Source organism: Falco biarmicus, chromosome 9 (genome assembly GCF_023638135.1).
Source record: "Falco biarmicus isolate bFalBia1 chromosome 9, bFalBia1.pri, whole genome shotgun sequence".
NCBI lineage: Eukaryota > Metazoa > Chordata > Aves > Falconiformes > Falconidae > Falco > Falco biarmicus.
The window spans coordinates 17,447,904-17,468,232 of record NC_079296.1 but is presented as its reverse complement, the minus strand read 5'-3'; the positions used below and the strand labels follow the sequence as shown (position 1 = coordinate 17,468,232).

The 20,329-nt window shown below is 45.9% G+C and overlaps 2 protein-coding genes and 1 long non-coding RNA gene across 3 annotated transcripts; 1 reads left to right on the top strand and 2 right to left on the bottom strand.

Moving 5' to 3' along the window:
* Positions 1-638: 638 nt before the first annotated feature.
* On the bottom strand, positions 639-2,954 carry CHCHD1 (coiled-coil-helix-coiled-coil-helix domain containing 1). The gene is made up of 3 exons (XM_056351285.1): positions 2,779-2,954; positions 2,255-2,373; positions 639-820 (listed from the first exon to the last, which is right to left on the bottom strand). The coding sequence occupies exons 1-3, from the start codon at positions 2,918-2,920 to the stop codon at positions 707-709; spliced, it is 375 nt and encodes a 124-aa protein (XP_056207260.1). The 5' UTR covers positions 2,921-2,954; the 3' UTR covers positions 639-706.
* A 154-nt stretch (positions 2,955-3,108) lies between these two features.
* Positions 3,109-5,396, top strand: LOC130154793 (uncharacterized). Its single transcript, XR_008823859.1, has 2 exons — positions 3,109-4,870; positions 4,903-5,396. It is a non-coding gene; the product is annotated as an uncharacterized LOC130154793 (long non-coding RNA).
* Positions 4,982-18,940, bottom strand: FUT11 (fucosyltransferase 11). The gene is made up of 5 exons (XM_056351284.1): positions 18,536-18,940; positions 16,322-16,947; positions 11,345-11,620; positions 8,899-9,075; positions 4,982-6,966 (listed from the first exon to the last, which is right to left on the bottom strand). The coding sequence occupies exons 1-3, from the start codon at positions 18,791-18,793 to the stop codon at positions 11,473-11,475; spliced, it is 1,032 nt and encodes a 343-aa protein (XP_056207259.1). The 5' UTR covers positions 18,794-18,940; the 3' UTR covers positions 4,982-6,966; positions 8,899-9,075; positions 11,345-11,472.
* Between the last annotated feature and the right edge of the window lie 1,389 nt (positions 18,941-20,329).

Below are 20,329 nucleotides of genomic sequence, written 5' to 3'. Positions count from 1 at the left end.
GATTATGAGTTGCCCCAGCCAAACAAAGTCTTGCATTATTTTATTATAGAACAGACAACATGATCGATTTGACATGGCACCATACCAGTCCCACCTGCAAATCAGAGGGCCTAAATCACAAGCTTCAACACTGAAGTTATATTTGATCCTTACCAATGTATTGTGTATTAACAAGGTATTTTGCTGCAGACTTCTTCCTCATTCTACAGCCGCCTTGTACAGCAGCAGGAATTAAAAACATTTTGAGAGGAACCAAACTGTGTATACATACACGTATGAGTCATGAGATTACTATCAATTTTAAGTTGGCTCAATGTCTGGGCCTGAGCACTTTTTGATAGTGGCTCAGAAGTTAGGCAGGAAGCTTATACTTGAGGAAAAATCACCCCCTAACCGTGAGAAAAGGTATTTACATGCCTTCCTAGAAGATGGTATTTCACAGCAAGGACCTGACTCCCCACTGTGGCTAGCTGAACAATACACTGCAGAAACCCTAAGACCGCAAGACCCGAGAACCTCATGAACAAGGTCAGCTGATGGCTGAGTTGGGTGGGTTTTGCTCTGGAAACAAAGGCATAATCAGGATCCGTACAGCAGTGCTGACAGACACCACTTGACATCAAACGCTCACTCAAGTCTGCTTTTCACCTTCTCGCCAAAGACTCCAACTTTAATTGCTCATCTGCGGTCCCTTTAGTAAAGCACATTACACATAACGTGTTATCTGAGGAAACCTCTTCAGGAGCTTATTCACTTTGCTTGAAGTTAGGTTTCCCCTGGCTGTCACTGTGTCCTCCTTATTCTGAGCCTTGCGCTCCTTCTGAAAGAGAAAAGAAACCTCAAAATATTACCTCAGTTGATTTGCAGAGCTGACACTCTCCCCCGAAGACTACTACTGACTGTACTGGCATATTTCTTTCAGAAGAATGCTGTTTCTTTAAGGAACACTTACAACAGCACTTTGCTCAATAATCACAAGGCTTTCAAAAGCTGATGACCTTTAAATGATGTAGTTAATGGCTGACTGACATCTTGCAAAGATGATACTCTTCCATGTTCTTAGTTAACAATATTATAAACATAGTAACAACTCAGGGTTTTTTTGTTTTTACTTTCTGATGTTCAATTTGATTCTTTGTAATCTACCAAGTAAATTGCAAACAATTTTTCATCCATGCTTTCAAACAGCAACAGTAAATAACTTTTTACTACATGATAGTACTGTTACTGAAAAAAAACTGAAACCAGTTTAAGGACAAGTTTAGCACACATACTTACCTTTAGTCTGCTTTTGAAACTGACTTGATTCAAGTTTATCATATAGCAGAAAACCTCTAACTTCCAAACAATATTAAATCTATTTTTGAAGGAAATTGCCTAGCCTTCAAAGTCAGAAACAGCCTAAAAGAACTCCTAATTTTCAGAGAATCCAGAATAGCTGTAGCTACCTCATGTATCCTGAAAAATTCTGTTACAAGGATTACTGAAACCACTGGTTATTCCTCTGCTACCTTGTCTCCACCCTCACCCTTGCAAGCTCAAAAACTCCTTACAGATTTATGACAGACTGGAATGTGAGAATCCTAACTTACCACTCTCCCCTACCACCATCTCGATAATGCAGGTATTGGACTGGCACCTGAATCAGCTATTTCTTTGTGAATTTTGTGAATCAGAGCAGCTGTGGAAATTCACCTACACTGTACATCTCCACAGCTACAACATAATCCACATCTCGCACTGCACAAATCACTGTTTTACATAACAGCTACAAACTGTACTCTCCCTCATTCATTCAGAACTATCATGTAATATGCAGAAAGCGATGATAATTATTGCTTCATTAGTACTGAATCTTTAAGGGACTAAAACCTAGGAGAAATCAAAAGGAACGGCCTAGGTTAGGGTCAAGTGACAGCAAGTGAGCTCTGCTTCAAGAGTCTGACAACGCAAAAAGGACTGGATGTGCCTACTGTTTCATCTTTAGTTGTAACATTCCAAACATCCAGTCCCTTCCTACAGTCCTTTATCCTTAATTCTAACTTAATTTAATTTTAATTTAGCTTCTGCATTCAAAAAGGAAGGACTTCATGCTTGATCTACAGCATCCTACACCTCTCCTAAAGCTCAAATGGATTACAACATCCATCAAATTGTTCAGAGAACATTGCCACTGTTGGCACACAAGATATGACTGGGGGTTTCCTCCTTCCCTATGATATGTCTTTAAGAACATGAAAGAGGTCTTAATTACTTCTGCCTTTGCCACGCAGTCATAGAACATCCTGATCTCCTCCGCACAGGCGGTATCATTGAAGTCATTCCGTTTCCAGCAGGCCATCATTACCGACATCTCCGTAATGCACGTCGCCTCTAGGAGGGAAAGACACAACACAGATCTCAGGTGCAGGGAATTTCACGCTAAGTGCCTCCAAAGCGCAAAATCTTCAGAGAGAAGTTTAGGATGGGGTAAAGGCAGGTGAGAAACAGCAATGCTAGAGGAAGGGTCTCATCAGCACCGTCGCCGCCACGGGACTGAATTCTGAAGGGAAACGCTACGCCGAGATGTAACAAAGTATTTTACACATGTGCTTGGCATACGGGGCATCACGAGATGCAAAGCCAGGGTCGTTGCGCGAGGAAGTGACCTCCCCAGAAGAGCCCGTGTCCCCCCGGTGTGGCACGGCACAGCGCGGCCCCTTCCCTCTGCCCCCCGCCGGGCACAGGAGCCGCGGGCAGCCCAGGGCGGGGCCCAGCGGGCCCTCCTCGCGCACTCACCTCCCGCCTGCTCCCTGCGGTTCGCCACCTTGTTAGCCAGCACCAGCGGCCGGGTGGGGCGGATAACGGGGGGACGCTTCTTCTGCCGCCACTGCCCCGACACCCACCGGATGACCCAGGCCGGGTACACGGGCGCCGCCATGTCCGTTTGCGACAGGCCGTACGGCGAGCGGGCCGTGCGCAGCGCCTGGCGGGAGCGCGCCTGCGCGGGCCCGGCCCGGTCAGGCCTACCGCTGCGGCCTTGCCGCGGGCAGAGGCCACGAAAATTAATGTCATTTCTCACCGCTTCAGCGTGGGACGGCAACGTGATACTCCTCAACAACTCCGGTCCAGTGACAACTCCTCAAAACGCGCATCCGCAGACGTGCTTCTGCAGCCCCTACGTGACGGCGGCGCGCAGCGCCTAGCCCGGCGCAGGAGAAATCACGGTTGTTACAGGCAATTCCCCTGGAACTTAACTGCGGCCATATGGAAACATTCCTTGGTGCTGGAAACGCGGCTGGATCTGCCCTGAGTTGCTCCTGCACCTGGTGTCTGCCAAGCCCTACTACTGCTGAGGCGCATCCCCGCTCCCGCAGGCTGCTCCTGCCGCCATGTCCCGGGCTGGAACTGGCAGGTGGCGCGGAGTTAAGGCAGGTAACAGAAAAAACACAAAAGGTAACACAGGGGAAAAAAAGGCAGTTAACAGGAAAAAAAAAATAGAGGGCAGTAACACAGAAGGCACAGCTCCATGGTAAGGGCAGGGGTGCTGACAGATTTCTTCACAGCATGAGGGACAAGGCAGACGTAGAGCTGAGCAGACAGACACCGGGGACCTAACATACTCAGGCGCTTGTCATACAGTAGTCACAGTATAAATAAGCCATTTTACCATGGTATCGAGGCTCCTTTGGGCACCAGCAATCCCCCTTGTGCACTGGAGAATGTCTGCAGCAACAGTTTTCTTCCACAGGAAGGGTTGGTTGTATGCTTGGAGTTCTCTAACCACCTCTATAATGCCAAACCAAAGATGCTGGGAACAATTTTTTTGCACAGGGCGTTGCTTTGGACAAAGATACATTCCACCTCTTAACTACAGACATAAAACCCAAAGAACTCCCCTTGCCTCTGCCTAGTCAAGGAAGTTAATAAAACATTGGAAATTTTGTTACCTTAAGCTAAATATTACCAGATCTTCACCAGAATATTCTCGGTATCATTAATAGAATATACTGCATCTGCAGACAATATATTCTCTGGTATGTCTCATTCTATCATTATTTTTGTGTTACTTTTAAAATAGTATTTTCTTAGAGTCCAATTTAAAGAGTACAAGAAGACATTTTCAAATAAACAAAAGAGAGCTTTTGGCCCTCTTTAGGAGCCCATTCCTGTATCTTTAGGTCTAAATTCAGTTTATCTGGAAGTTCTAAAACATTTTGGTAAGAGGGATGTTTCTCTACTCCCATTTTTTCAGATGGGACAGGAAACAAGCTATCGTCGAGCTTGGCTACCAGTGGAGAAGGAAGCAAGCTGACACCTTCAAATTAGGCTCGAGAGCTTGCATCCTGCAACTCTAAAGATTAAGAGATCTTGCAAATTCAAGACAGGGACATGAAGTACTTCTCAGTATACCAGTTCACCTGAGGTTCAGCAACTCTTAGGTTTGCCTTTTCTGGTTACCCCTACTGACACCTACTCTTCCCTACTGCATTTGCTGCCATGACTAACTAGACTTGTACAAGAACAGTAACAAGAAAAAAAAAGACACAAATACTAGGACATAAGAGAAGCTGAACTGCACACCCTGTAAATCAACCTCCCTTTTTCTAAATTAATTAGCTAATGGTGGCAGCACTTTCAGGTACATTCACCTTCAAAAACTGATCTCTCTTAAGTAATTCCAAGAAAAATGGGGGTGGGAAGAGGAAGGGAAGCTGAGAGAGAGAAAGGCAAGCTACACAAGGAGAATTGTAATAGCTTCCTGTCCGTTACTGCTGTCTGCATTATTATTTCCTTTCCTGGCATTCAGCCTGGGATTAGAGCATGAGCCAAAGACATTCCCGAGCAGACAGAATGAGGTACGTGATGGTGTCTGCACACATATGCAGAGGTGTCTGAAGCAAGACGCACACATATGCAGAGGTGTCTGAAGCAAGACGCACACATTCGTTTTAAAGGTGAATGTGGAACCATAGAAGAGGCATGCTACTCAACAGCCAGGTCACTCTATAGCCTGTATTTTGTACAGCTGATGGCTGACACAGAGACACCAGTGGGTGGGCTGGAAGCGCCAGCTTTAAAGGGACAGTCAGAAACCCAATTCCGTCGACACACTGAGCAGTGAAACCCGCAGGTGTTCCATTGCCAATGCTGAATGTACAACTGTAAAGAACACTTAAAAATCTAACTGCATTTACAACTTCTTTACTTGGATCAACATAGTTAAAGCTGAATCCTAGCCTACATTTCTGCTAGTCAAAACCAAAATGAATGATAGAGATTAAACTATTAGTATTAGATTTGACAAGAATCTATCACAACTGGAATAAGGGCCAGTTACGATGCTGCAGTAAATGCCATGCCACAATTAATACAGTGCTATCAATGCTGTAATAAAATACACCCTTAAAATGTGACTGTTTTCTTAAATACATCTTTTAAGAGGTGAGAAATTACACCATGGATTCTTTGCTTTATGGAGTAACTGTGCAAAACCTTCAGGCACTGCCTAAAACCCACTTAGGGAATGAGACTAAGAAATCAGTTGAACTGGGAGCAATGAACAGGGTTGATATCCATGTCTTTCTGAACTGCTTGAATCCAGCTTTCAGGTAAATTCCAGTATATTCACCCAAGTGTACTGGTTTAAGCCACGACACCACATTTATCCTGAATGCTCCAGTTCTCTTCATACAAAATCATAATGCCCTCACCTACCACAATTTATTCTTAGCTGTCTCACCCTCACCTCAAACTCCAATTTAATTGGAGATGCCTAGAAAGTTAAGCACCCCCACTTCAACTCTAGTAGTGAAACTAACTGGTTTGCTAAGATTCCAGTCGATTCAGATTTACTCCTGCCTGCTGAGCTATTGTGCTTGGACAGTATTAGCACTTAATGCACTTATTAGCACAAGTGCATTCATTAGCACAACGACAGATGCAATTTCTGTTCTGGTATGCCACCCCCTGCCCCACCTCCAATGCTGGCCTGCCTTATCCTGAGTTGTCAGTCAGGTCAGCCACCCTGCGTTATTCCATCCACCTGACTAGTTCTGAGCTGCCATCCCTAATCTCTAATTCCCAGATCTACTCAGATCCAGCCCATTTCCACTACAAATTACCTGATGCCTCCTCATTTGCTCAGAGATGCCACAAAGCATCGTGATCTGCTCTGATCCGTTCCAAGATCCCCAGAACTATCTTTAGCTGAGATGCTTCAGCATTAGATGGGTCTTTTCTGCAGGAAAGAATGCATGTAACAGCACACAAATTAAGATGCCAGTCATGTCGGAGCTCTGGAACAAATCCTGCAGCTCCGTTCTTCTCCACCTCCCTAATCCCTCTGCAGGGCCATGTATCTCTCACTGCCAGATCCGAGACACTGAATGATAAGAGAAGTGCAGTTTGTTAAAGCCTGACACAGGTTTTGGCTCAGCTGCTCCTATCACTAAAAGGATTTTTTCCCTGATTAATTTCGACCTGTCAGTAGAGGTCTCTGGGCAGAATGAAGGAACCTGCCATCCTGTTTGTTTCCAATTAATACAACTTCTCAAAAGGTGCCTAGAGATCCATAACAATCTTAATTAAATCCAACCAAATGGATGACAACTGATCATTAAGGGAGCGGCTCTCTCGGGACAGTGGCTGAAGAGTGCGTATGGCGGGATGGTAAGGGAGGCAGATGGCTGCTTGTCTAACATGGCAAAGCCTGCTTAAACAGTGATGTCCCCGACGGCTGCGTGTTGATGCCATTTATCCTGTTCCCAGTCCTTCAGGAGTTACTTGTTCTTCCATGCTGGTTAAAACTACCCACTGTCAAGGTGCAAGAGGGGCATTTCTGCTGCGATTCTCCAGCTGCTGCACGTTGCAGACCTTTTCCAGGTTTTATTCTTCTTTCCCTCTAAACATACACATCCATTGTTGCTTGGCTCTCATTCTACTTACCATCACAGAGGACTCGGAGATCCTTCAGTTTGAAAATTACTACAGTGACAGAAATAAGAGAAGGCAGTTATTTTTTCATTTGTAGAAATGACTGATGTTAGGTATCAAATCAGTAGTCTTCAGTGGGATTATATGCTTCCTCTAAACATTGCACCCCTTGCTAAAGGGCAGAAAACACAGACTACTAGCTCAGTATATAAAATAGCCAGCTTTTTACTGAAAAAAACAGGCAGCACCTGATATCACAGTTTTGGCAAGGGAATGAGAACTTGAGCTTCTCCGATGCAATGAACTGCATTGCTAGATTTTTAACCTTCTGTCAGACAGTTGCTTCTCCTCTCTCCCTTCTCAGAAAGCATAAACATGTCCTAGCTTGTCAAGTCAATTCTGAGACACAGCATCCATATAGAAAATCTACTAGTGTGTCATATGAGCAGCAATGAGGAGACAGCTATTTTCAGGACGTTAACGTTAGTGAATAATGCTATCCTGGCAACTTTGAAATCCTCCCTCTAGTCACACAGTAAACAGGCAAAATGCATGACAAGCAGTGAAGTGACTCACCCTAGTTAGCAGAAGTCTACTAAAGGGTTTACAGAAGTAATCTCTTTATCATCGTCAATATTTGTAACTTCACTAAAATTCCAGACTAGTCTCAGTTGTGTGGTTTTTATGAGTATGGGCACCTGCACTGTAAGAATGTCATTAAGAAAGATGCTGCATATACAATGCTCAGACTGAAAGTGTAAGCCTTCCAGCAGTCACAACACAAGTGATGACGTTCAGCCATGTAGCTGGTTTGGATTTAAAGCAGTGAAATGAGAAATCCAGTTGGTAGTCAAGAGCAGAAACCAGAAACCTTTTCCCAAAATACTAACAGTTGCTGCAGTGACCTTCCTCCTTGTCTGCATTCACATACTCGCATTAGTAGGAAGACAACTAGGATCATAAATTAAATTCACTTTGGCTAAGACTAGCAGTAGTCTTTGGACGTTATATAGCAATCCTTTCAAATGCATCATTAGGTTAATTGTATACTCCTCAAGGGTATGAGACCCAGCTTCTCCTCCTGCCTCCTCCAAATAACAGGAGAGACGAAAGCAAAGCCCTGGTGGCAGAACCACCTTTATTCAGCATTTTGCAGCCCTTGCTGTGCAGAGAAGCGGTTGTTGTGAAGGTCAGTCAGCAGCTGGGAACAGAGCTGCAAACCCAACTCCTGCGCCAGCTGGGGAGGATTCCCACCTCTCCCGCCCTGAGGAGTCTGCCTGGCAGCAACACAAGCTATTCATACTAAGCACTGGAAGAAATATTTCAGTTTAATCCTTGTGCACCATGTATAATAAGTGAAACACATTTAGTGTATTAAAGTAGGCAACAGACACACTGTTTATAAAACACAGACATATCGTGACATACGGGAGACAAGCGAGTGTGATCTATTACCACAGAAAAAAATGCAGGTACAAGAAAAACACAAGGCTTGGGTGAGCGTCATGGCTGCAAGGAGCAGTAGCTGATACTCATTACCTTTTGAGAAGTTCAACACCAGTAAGACTGTAAAAAATAGTTAAACCTAGGAAGGCACTAAGCAGCCATAAGAGAAAGCTATTACAACTGACTCCTGTCTCATAACTACAAACTGAAAGTTGGCATTTGAAAAACTCAGACAAAACCCACAGAATATCTGATAAAGTTACTTTCATATCTGTGCTGCTTTCATACCGGTGTTAAGAAGGGATGTGGCAATATGAAATACTGATGCTTGGCAACAGTCATGGAACTCAAAGCAACAGCCTTCTGAAGTACATACACATAGCAAAAAAACTCAAACAAAAAAAACCCTGTAGGACTAACAAAAAACTTGTTGACTGGCGACTGCAATACACGCAGCGCAGACAAAGAGCAGTAAAGGAACACTTGGTTGGGAACTAGCAAATCAATGAATCAGGGTCCCAAGGAATAAGTTTTTACCTGGTGTGCTAGCTATTCTGAAGTTTGTACCACCATAGCGTCAATGCTGCTGTTAGCTGACAAACACGCTCATTTTGCCGAGCGGGAAGGCAAAGTGAGGCTTTTGGACATCGCTCATCGCGAACTAAGCAGGTGCTATGATACACCTGCTTATGTTGGTTCTTCCTCCTGTTATTCCTGCAAGGGCAACACCTTAAGTGTAGCACGTCTCATTTTGGGAACAGCAAATATTGTAACAAAGACCTGGAATTGGTTATAAATACCACACTTCTAGAAAATCTACTTAAATTACAGGATAAATTAGCAAAAGCAGAATGTGCTAGTACCAGGTTCTTATTTCTTATGTTTAGTACAAAAAACAAGATCAAATTTTCTCCACCTAACTATCCCACCAAACACTCGAGTAAGAAAGGGTTTTGAGATACAACTAATTAGAGAACCACACAAAGACGACTGATTTTCTATACAGAAACATGAACTGGAAGAGTATCCAAAGTAAATGAAGGCATTCATTCGAACAATCTATTTAAATATCACTGAACTGTTCAGTAGAAATTGATACTCAGAAGCAAAGCAGCCTTCATTTGTTTTATCATAATTTACTTCTCAAGCACATTGTGGCCACTTCAGTCCTGAATACACATATTTATAATCTTAATCTGATATGAGTAATCCACTTTGACAATTAATTTAGATATATTCACTTAGGCATTCATGCCTCCTGATAACTAAAAAAAAGGGAATGTAAACTGCTGAATGCATTTTAGCTGAAGAACCCTTTGTTATTATTATTACAGAAGAGACAAACCAGTTTTCTCCTAAAAAACCCAGGTGAAATCAGTGTATAGCGTGTGCATTTTCTACATTTACAAGAATCGAGTGATAGTTATGGGTCTGAAGTCTCCTCTATCAAGATGCCCCGATTTTAACACTGTGATATTGTTGTATGACCTGAGAGGTAAACATCGAGATGCGTATCATTACCTATACTGATACTATACCTATAATACCGTATCTGCAACATTATGAATGGGAATTTGAGGGGAAAAAAATGAGGCTAAGTGATCCATCCACAGCACAGCAACAGATAGTGACTTAATCAGGGACAGAATGTAGATTCACTGCTGTTCCTAACTTACTAAAAGGCTTCAGACTTCCCATAGCAAAGCATTAAGTGCCTTAAAAAATAAGATTACCCCACAAACTCTAGACTTTGATCATCAACATTATGTCTTAGGCACAGATAAACTGGCTATTTAGTCAGTCATTACTTCTGAAGAGGGAGGAAAAAGGGAGAAATAAACCACCATTATACCATTAGCGACATCACTGCAGTGTGGCCGTATTTTCTTGTGCTTTGAAACCCCTGACACTAAGTAAATTAGTCTCCCTCCAATGCAAGATCAATTATTTCAGAAAGGTAGCCAACATGCAGGGAACAGCGGACTTTATCTGTAAGTGATGCAGGCTATGCACAAGGAAGATGTGTCCACGTGTCATCACATACTTTTAGGAACTCCAGTCACAGACCAGGATCATACTTGTGTGTTAAAATTTGGCAGAGACACAAAACCATCCCAGTGCACCCGGTTCTGACGGTCCACTTCAGCATAGCAGGACTGCAAGGGTTGCGCCCAAACTGCAGAGACCACTGGAAAGGCACCATCGTTACAATGCATTTGTCTTTGCAGAAAGCAGCAGATAATCAAAAAGAACAAATCAATGGCCTCTGAACTGCTACCGTTGAGGAGATAACAAGAAGTCAAGATTACAGCTGGAATTTCAGATCTGATGAAAACTTAATAGAACCAAAGTGTACTAATTTTACCGCAGTGCTGCATAGTACCAAGTAATACACTTTCTGGTGTGAAATACTTTGTTGAAATTTGTCAGTCAAATAATCTAGTCTCTCATCCCACTGTACGTATCACCTGGCCAGCTAGCAAAAGAGGAAAATTAGGCAGAGCACGACCTGCCCGTAGCTATTCAGTTACCCTGAAAAGTAGGAGTAATTTGAAGCATGCTTACTTGGGGAGAAGAGACTTTATTGCTGCAATTTCATAAGGCACAATTGCTCTCCACAGACATTTGTACTTTGTAATTCCTTCACTGGAAAATCTATTTGTTAACAGCAGCTAAAAGTAGACCTTAATGAGGAGAATAAGTGACTGATAAAATACTTATAAAAAATGATTAATATTTTGCAGATTAAAAAATATCCCTGAAATAACTTAGGGCTTTTGAGCAAGAGTCTGAAGAGGTGTTCCTGTGAAGTCATATAAGCCACAAGGAAACTATACCAAATGCAAAAGGAGAGTAAATTCCTCTTTTGCCCTACAACTTGACACCTGCCAGTCAGGAGTGGCTTCACCCACAGTGCTGAAATTCAAATCAAAGCAGCTGCTAAGATCTCCACTGCTGAAATCCTGTCGTAACGGAAACTTACTTCATGCACCAGAAAAAAAAGTCTCTGCAAGAGTTCTTCTATTTCAAGGCCAACATCTGGAGCGAGATAAGAATGCTCAGGGCTCAACTTTCAATGCAGTTTCCAAATCGAGCTCTTGCAAAGATGGGTCAGTGTTGCCTCGTCCTCTTGAGAAAAATCTCATGCATATAGTCCCAAAATCTTCCCTGATGTGACTCATTGCGATGAATCATAGCAGTGAGGGCCTCGCCCTGGTCAAGGCTTTGCCAGTAATCCTGCAGCCACATCTCTTTCCAACTGAAACAAAAAAAAGAGACAGCAGCATAAACTATCAAAACCCCTAAATGTTCTGCAGCTGTAATAGCACTGAAATAATTTTTTTTTTTGTTTCACCTAAAAGGAAAACAGGCCCAGAGATGGTCATAACAAAGTATGTTCTTACTGTGCCATTGTGCTCAAAGTTATTTAAAGAAACTTGCCGTGAAAATTCTTCCAGAAAATGTAAGTTCACATATGTGAAGTAAGTTCACAAATGTATATAACAGCCTAAGAATCAGATTTTTTTTTCTTTTTTTCTAGATAAATCATTTAACAATTAGGGAATGGCAGCTACTCATTACAAACTCAGGTTATACAAGGCAGAGACAAAAAAAAAAAAAATCATTGTATCCTTCAGCCCTGACTCTATCTCCAGATTAGATGGTCGAGTACAGGCTTTCTGTTTTTCAATGCATACATTCTCAAGCTTTTCATAGCACACACTACATCACTGCAACTTTCAGCAGTTCCCTTCCCATTCATCACTATGCGGACTACTTCTCTCATTTGTATTATATCAAGGTATGGCAATAATTTATTTATTTCTTCTCCATTGCATCTGCTACCCAGCCATGTAAGCCCATCACAAATTCTGGAAAGAAGGGCCAAACATCAGGGTTTTTTTTTGATCTGTGCACATGAGTTACCCAATACATGTTAACTTACAGAGAGAGCTTTTCGCTTCTTCTCCCTCCCAATCACAGAGCGAAAGTGCAGTGCCTTCTGCATTCACTCTATACACTGTAGATTAAATCCAGCATGGCTGCACTGCCCAGAAGGAAACCTCACCCACTGCTCCAGGAAGACCAAAAGAAACACACAACATGTCATAGTTGCTTTCTTTGTGGAGCAGCATCTTCTGTGGTCAACAGCAGCATCTATGGTGGGACATTTCTGCAGCATATGCCAACAGAGAGCTCAAAATAAAGCTCTTAACATAGATTACAATGTGAAGGATCATAAACAGGGGCTTACTTCTGCATTTAAAAAAAATAATCTGCTGAAAGGTTCCTTTGTAAAATGCAGCACTTGGCCGTAGTGTGAGATCACACTGCTTCCCAGCTAAATTCATCAACCTTTGTTCAAGGACTGCCAACGTGAGTTGCTTGGTTTTTCCAGCACTGAATAAGGCACACGTTAGGAAAATGAGTATACTTGCATTAAGTACTAGACACAGGACTTAAGAGGCAGTAGGTAACAGAAAAAAGAAAATGTTTTCTAGCTGAACTCATACGAAAAAAACACTGAAGGGAATTCCAGTATTCAAGTGAAGACTTTTGCCAGAAACATTAAATAAGAACACTCTGGTGTTTTTCTTTTTACATTGCTATTATTGGTTTTTAAGAAAATAATTTCACACCGATTCTGTAACTTGGAAAAATCTGGTAGCCCAGGATGAACGGGACTGTACAAATACCCTGAAACTACCAGCTAAATACACCTGAAACATTACTACCATGAGATCCAGATCTGTCTTTAATCCTGGCTGGTTACTGGATTCTATTCCAAGAGACACCTTACAGTGTAGATGTGGCAAATCTGATACACTTTTAAGCTGGTTTTTCTCTTGTTGTAAATAAACTATGACATCAACATAAAATGGCAACTAGCAAAACTGTGATGGTTTCAAAATACTCCTTTATCAAAGGCACGCTGGCTTCTCATTTCTCATGCCACCACAGTGAAAACTTGAGGTAACTGGAAAGCTTAATCTTCTTACAGTTATCCTCTCAAATGCCCCACTTTCGGAAAATGAATATCAATTAAAGAAATCAAACATTTCTCTTCACAAAGGTGGGAGCCCAAGATTAATTGGAGATTGTGGTACCAACTAAACAGCTATTCCACTCACCAGTAGCACCATGACTCACTATTTTCTGTACAAAGCAGCCAAGAATTCTATAGGTTATAGCGACTGACCCATAACCTAACACATAGAAACGGTTGTTCTCCGACATTTCTTCTTAAGCTCACTTGGGTGTGAAGCCCAGAAGTCCAAATACCAGTGAGGCTGCAAGCGTAAGGATTTAGTAACCACATCTCCACACTTAGAGCTAAAGGACAGCAAGGTGAAGGTACAACAGTATGCTCTCGCTACATATAGCTACAGAGTGAGAGATTCCAATGCAACAGTTCTGTCAGTTCAGCGCAGTTGTCAACCCTAAAAACAAATTACACCTGGGAATGCAGGTTACAGAGCATGCAGATTGCAATTGCATACTTGCTCTAAAAATATATACGCTCCAGTTGCCTTTGTTGCTCTGAGTTCCAGAAGCCTCCAGGACTCCAAGTCACATCGTATGTTTGTAGTCAGACCTTGTATGTTGCATATAGCCTATCAGTTGTAACCCCACCAGGCCTGTGTCACGTTTCCACATTAATGTTCTCTAAAGTGACAAAATACACAGTTGACTGGCCCTGTAGACAGTCTTCTAAACTGATCAGACTGTTGAGATAATATCATCAAAGTCTGACAAAATATAACCACATTTCACTAATGCTTTGGTGGCAATTTTAGGTTACTGTTGTGCCATTTCAAATTCCAAGTAACCACTTTCCAGTTTGGAGATAAAACTGGTGAAAGCTCAGATGCTTATGGGATAGGAACCACTGTGTATCTCACTGGAGACCCCTTGATCATGCCTCGGCAGGTACAGGTGTGTGTCTTTCTAACACTGATAGCAGACAGTGTAGAAGCTTCCCTGGCATAATTTTTCCTGACATGTCTACAGACAGGGGGAGAATAACATACTGTGGTTCAGTGAGTCATGGAAACTGCCGTGGGATGCAAGTGTAGCTTGGATTACAGACCAGCTGTCCAAGACTCCTTGCTGGTGACCACTGCACAGGATACGGGCACCTGAGCCCACCAGGAAGCAGCCTAGGCACCCACGCTGGGCCTTCAAAGGCATTTCTCTGGTGCCATCTGCTGCTCAAGCAAAAGAAAATCTAGGAGAAAGCAGAGAATACTCTGATAGATAGGGTACTGCACAGTACACTATAAGGAAAAAACACATTTTGCTACAAAGAGTGAGAAAAGCTCCAATGAATCAGTCAAGCAACAGAAAGCGAAGGATTATGGACCCCTTTACTTACTAGCGCGAGTTTCTGATTGGTCAATATGAGAATTAACTGTAATATGAAAAATGCTTCTTAATGACAGACGTTACAAACATTTTGTAAAATAGACATTTCCTAAACAACCCGAATAACCTCAGGCTTATTTACCTTTTTAAATTTCAGTTGGCCGTTTCTGAAAGCATCCACACATAGGATGAAGTAATTCCCCACACTTACAAAATTCTTCATACTTTTTTGTGGATGGATAACCTCATAAAAAATTGTTAGTGCTTCATATCCATGTAGAACTTAGTTCTGGGTTAACTACTTGAAGTGATGGATTCTACATTTTCAACACACTGTCCTGCTAACATTTTAACACGCCTAAGCATTCAATTCCTTAGTCTAGGAAATTATTTACAAAGCTGTAAACTGATACAAACTGGAATAGAGTATATTGACAACTTCTTTCTGGACAGTGCATGAGATTGTCCCAATATTTTCAGAAAGTCATTAATTTAATACTACAGCAGGACTGACATCAGCCCATTGAAATCTTAGGGGACAGCTACGAACATAGGCAAGGTCTGCTGCGGCGGAGGGTTCATCTTTGTGACGGCTGGCTGGTGGCTTTTAAGAAAGTGAATTGCATGCACCTGAGTAACTGCCTATGACGACAGAAATTGCTGCAGGTAATACAAAGAAAAACGACAAAGCTGGGGGATCCAAACACGTTACACTAGTAATACATGCTACAAAAAGTGCACCTGTGATTTATGGACTGCAAGAACCCTTCCTTCTAGCAACTGCAACTTCAAATGCGGGCAGTGGCAAAACTCCAGGTGTGGGAATCCAAGCACAGACTCATTTTGTACAAACACATGTATATACGTCACACAGACTGTGTGAACAAAACTGTGTTGTGCCTGTCAGAAGCAGCTGCCTGAGGGTCAGCACGGTTAGTTCCCTGCTGACAGACTTCAGGGCAGCTCACACTGAGCCGGGCAGCGCTGGGCCTGGGAGATTCCAGCAACACCAGCAATCCCTGTGCGCAACAGAGACAAGAAGCTGCGCAACTGTCCTTGGTCCTGTGTGGTCCCTCTCCTAAATAAATGTGACGGCATCCTTCAACACAAGCCAGAATCTTGTCACACAAACTAACAAGTCGTCTTATAAAGTATTCTGGGCGAGCATTCCGACTTCTGAAGCCAACAGGAGTTAGCCAGGCCTGCGCCATTCCTGACGCAGTACTGTATGGAGGTACGGAGCATCCTTCACCTGAGGGCTACAGAGTGCTTTCCCACCCCGCCTCCAAACAGAGAGGCTGAGGTAGACAAAGGACACCAGCACTGCCCAAGGGCACAGAGCATTTTAACAGAACATTGTGAGGATCTCATGCTGCTCATTCCACCACTAACCAACACCACCACCCAAGCATCTCTTCCACCCTCGAGCATCACGCCGTACCAGCAGAGCTACCGTAGCACCCACAAGGCAGAATATAAAGTGCGACCGGAGATGTCTTAAGAGATCCCTTAAGTACAAAGCATGGTTAAAAGTTACAGCTGCTATTATTTGAAGGGTTTTTTTCCTTCAAAAAGCACATTATCGGTACCTTACCTGTCTCCTTCAGAGAGGTCTTCAATGCTTCCAAACCCGGGGGTTGGCATAGGACATCCCATGTGCTTGAACTGAGCTATGCGAGGTTTGGGAGCTGGAATTTTCCCATGAGACTTTCTGTGTTCCTGCTCCTCTTTGGCCCGGATGTTCTCCCTGTCACAGATGAAACACTCGAAGCCATTCAGGTAATTGGGCAGAGTCATGTCATTCACACCCCACTCCCGCCTCTCCAAGCTCTCTAGCAAGAACTGGTTTTTGATTCCACCAGGGTTTTTATACTCTAGATACTTCAGATATTCCTCTCCATTCTTGTCCAGGAAATCAAGATACTTTGCCAGCTCTTGGGGGCTGTCAAAGTCATCTATCAGAATGATGGAGTGGTTGTTTGGCATCCAGTCCCGCACAGTTGGGGAGCCTCGGTATACTGGGACAGCACCCAAGTGCATGGGACGCCACAGCTTCTCTGTCATGTAGTCGTCACAGATGGCATTCTCCAAGGCCAAGTGGAACTTGTACCTGGCGATAAAAGTCATAAATTCAGAATCTTCTGTCGTGGCTGTAGAGGTGTCTCGCAGTCGCTCACTGGGAAGGTCACGGTTATGCAGGCATTTCCCATAGGAGTCAACCTAAAACAACAACCAGCATCTTTACAAAGGGATTTGTTTGCCCGCAGCCTGTTTTCAGAGCTTGTAGAATTCCTAGCTTTGATCAGTTCCTAGCTACCTTAGTTTAGCTTCCCTTTTGCTCCAAGTTCTTTCCCTTGTGACTATTCCTAGAACTCCAGTTCTAACAGCTGTAGAGAAAACTGAGTGCTCAGTTTCAAAACCAGCATAAATGATGCTACAGCTTGGGGCTGGGGGGGTGGGGGGTGGGGGAGCGTGCAGAAGGGAAGACGTCAGCCCAAAATGTTTTTATTACCAGATAAATCAGAAACTGAGAAGTAAGGAAGGGCATTCAACTCTCTCTATGTTAACTTAAAACTCATCTTTCTACTTAATGGAGATCCAGTACTTTTCCAAAAAGTTATTCCATGCAGTTCCTGTCAGTCTCAGCAGGCTGGCCAAAAAAATTCCATTTGTTAGACTGAGAAAAATTGATGCAGGGAGCAAAAGGAATGCTGTCCAAAAATGAAAGACAACACCCTCGATCTGGAATCTGCCTCATACTTTGGTGGTACACAGTTGTATTTTAAGAATTCTTTTCTCTTTGCTTTGCTACCGAGTACATGCTGAACTTCCACAACAAATGGATCATGACCAATAGAAACAGCAGAAATAACCAGGAAAAATGTATTTTGGATAATGAATAAAAACGGATGCTTTTTACTTTCTATCTACGATCCCTCTGAGTTTTTAAGAGACAAAAGGCACTGTTTTTTTCTGCTTGAAAGAAACTACGTTATTTCAGTTTCTGCAGCTTTTCCTTCCCCTGTACTATACTGCTGAGTTTTTAAGAGAGAAAAGGCACTAAACTTCTTTTTCTGCTTGGAATAAACTACATTATTTCAGTTTCCATAGCTGCTTCTTCCTATCTACTACCCTTCCAAATTTTCAAGAAAGAAAAAGCACTGAACTTTTTTTTCCTGCTTGAAACAAACTATGTTGTTTCAGTTCCTGCCGCTGCTCTTCACCAGCTGTGCTGCGGCAGCACAAACCGCCACAGAGGCGGGCAGGGAGCAGATTCCCGGGACACGGCCTGTCCCGGCCACATGCCTGCACTCCTGGGTGGGCGCGGGGCTCGCAAGCGGGCAGCCCCCCATCCCCAGCGCAGTGGCCAGAGGCATCAGCGCTTGGCCTGCAAGGCCGGGCTCGTTCGGGCCTGGCCCGGCCGGTGGCTGATCCCGAGCGGCCAACTCTGGACCAACGCCTCCCACCAGCCCAGCGGGCCGGGAGCAGTCTGCGCCACGCTTCAGGAAGGCACGCCACGCGCTCCGGGACAGCACGCCACGCGCTCTGGAAAGGCCTCTGGGAAGGCAGGCCATGCGCTCCGGGAAGACGCACCACGTGCTCCGGGAAGGCCTCCGGGAAGGCAGGCCGCATGCTCTGGGATGGTGTGCCACGTGCTTCTGGAAGGTGTGCCATGTGCTCCGGGACAGCGCGCCACAGGCTTCTGCTGCTAGCACGCATGCTGTTATGATCCGCACCTTGGCCAAAAACTGTGACAAAGGAACCCTGTTGCAAAAGGAGTGGGGGAGCCGCGGCCCTCTCGGCGTACCTGGATGTACTTCATCAGCTCACGCACGTAGCGATCGCGGTCGGAGGGGACGTCGCAGTGGGACTGCAGGTAGAGCACGGGCGCGTAGCCCCGCCGCCGCCACTCATCCTTGTGTGCCAGCGGCACGGCGGGCCCGCGCAGGTAGCCGGCGGCCGGCAGCCACTGCAGGGTCAGCGGGTAGTCGGAGTGGCGGCGGAAGGTGGCCGTGTAGTTGAAGAGCCCGATGCCGGGCGGGTGCGAGAGCAGGTAGTTGTTCATGGGCGACTCCTCGTGGAAGAGCGCCCAGGCCTGGTGGGGCAGGCGGGGCAGCGGCGCCTCGTAGGCGCGGAAGTCGGTGCCGTAGAAGATGAGGGCCCTGGTGCGGCGGTGCCGCGCCGCCCGCCGGCTGCGGGTGGCCAGGCAGGAGCCCCGCGGGCAGTCGATGCGCTCGGTGTCGCCGGGGAAGTGCGGGAAAAGGCTCCCGCTCCACCACAGCAGGATGGGCAGCGCCCGGTTGCGGCGCGTGTCGTTGTTGCCGGGGCCGCGGTAGGACGCGGCAGCCACGAAGGCCGTGCCCGGCGGGACGGCGGCCCGGGCCCAGCCCTCCGCCCCGCACTGCTCCGCCGCGCCGGCCCCGGGCCCCACCGCCCCCCCCCTCGGCCTCCCCCACCGGCCCCTCCGCGGCCAGCGCCGCCGCCGCGCCCCAGGCCAGCGCCAGCCACAGCCCGGCGGCGCCCCGCCGCGCCCCGCCGCCCGCCATGCCCGCCTCAGGGCCCCGCCCCCCCGAGGCCCCGCCCCCCCCGAGGCCCCGCCCCCCCCCGAGGCCCCGCCTCCCCGCCGCACTCGCCTCCCGCCCCCGCTCGGGCGCTGCCCCGGCCCCGCCGCGGCCCGCAGGGGGCGACAGCTGCCGCGTGGGGAACCTTAACGGGGGCTGGGGGGTGTTTGGGGGTGTTGGTTTTTGTGAGGGGGGGGTGGTTTGGGGTTTTGGGGGGTTTGGGCGTGTTCGTTCTTTTTTGTTTTGGGTTGTTTTGGGGGGGGCATTTGTTTGGGAGATTTTTTTTTCATTTGGGATTTGTTTTGATTTTAATTTGGGGTTTTGGGGGTTGTTTGGAATTTTTGTTCTGTTTTGCTGTGGGGTCTTGGTTTGGTTCTGGGGGAAGTTGGTTTGTGGGTGGTTTTTTTTCTGGGCCTTTTCCGTTTGCCTGGTTGGGGGTTGGTGTTGCTGCTTTGATGGTTTTTCTGCCACCTGCGTCTCCCCGCAGGCTCCCCTCCCGCGCTGCCCCGCGCACCCCCGGCCTCCCTGCGGCTCAGACACTCCGGGAACGGGAACCCGGCCCCGCCACGGAGCCCCCCCAGGAACGGCAGGATTGCAGTGGCGGTGCCACCCGCTTACGGTTCAGTCCTTAAAAGCAGCTTCCCCTGCCCAGCGGCCCAGCCTGCGACACGGGCCGTGGGCCTGAGCACATTCTCAGTCGTACAAGGCCCAGGTGACATGCGGAGCCTTTTCGCTTTCCCTCGGGAAGCTCAGCCCTGACGTGCTGGGGCACAGCGGCACCCCCCGCCCCCGCTGCCCCCCCAGCCCCTCCACCTACATGCTGCAGGGATGCTCATGGACACAGGCCCAGCAAGCACATTCCTCCAGGCCCGCACCCACAAAACCAGCCGCCGGCACAATTCACTCCTCAGTTACCGCAGAGGATGCACGAGGCCCATGGGTAGCGCCACGCAGCAGTGCAGGACAGCAGGTTCTGGACATCACAGACATTGCGTAGGAGAACCTCAAAAATACTCTACAGCAAACTTGGGCGTTGTTGG

What these genes read in the sequence shown, in the direction of transcription:
- FUT11 (XM_056351284.1), bottom strand. Translation starts at nt 18,793, where the DNA reads ATGAACAACTACCTGCTCTCGCACCCGCCCGGCATCGGGCTCTTCAAC. An exon ending in AGCTGATGAAGTACATCCAG is followed by an intron (nt 16,948 to 18,535) that starts GTACGCCGAGAG and finishes TTGTTGTTTTAG; the next exon opens with GTTGACTCCTATGGGAAATG. An exon ending in GACCTCTCTGAAGGAGACAG is followed by an intron (nt 11,621 to 16,321) that starts GTAAGGTACCGA and finishes TTTTTGTTTCAG; the next exon opens with TTGGAAAGAGATGTGGCTGC.
- CHCHD1 (XM_056351285.1), bottom strand. Translation starts at nt 2,920, where the DNA reads ATGGCGGCGCCCGTGTACCCGGCCTGGGTCATCCGGTGGGTGTCGGGG. An exon ending in CCGCAGGGAGCAGGCGGGAG is followed by an intron (nt 2,374 to 2,778) that starts GTGAGTGCGCGA and finishes TTTCCCTCCTAG; the next exon opens with AGGCGACGTGCATTACGGAG. An exon ending in ACTGCGTGGCAAAGGCAGAA is followed by an intron (nt 821 to 2,254) that starts GTAATTAAGACC and finishes TTTCTCTTTCAG; the next exon opens with AAGGAGCGCAAGGCTCAGAA.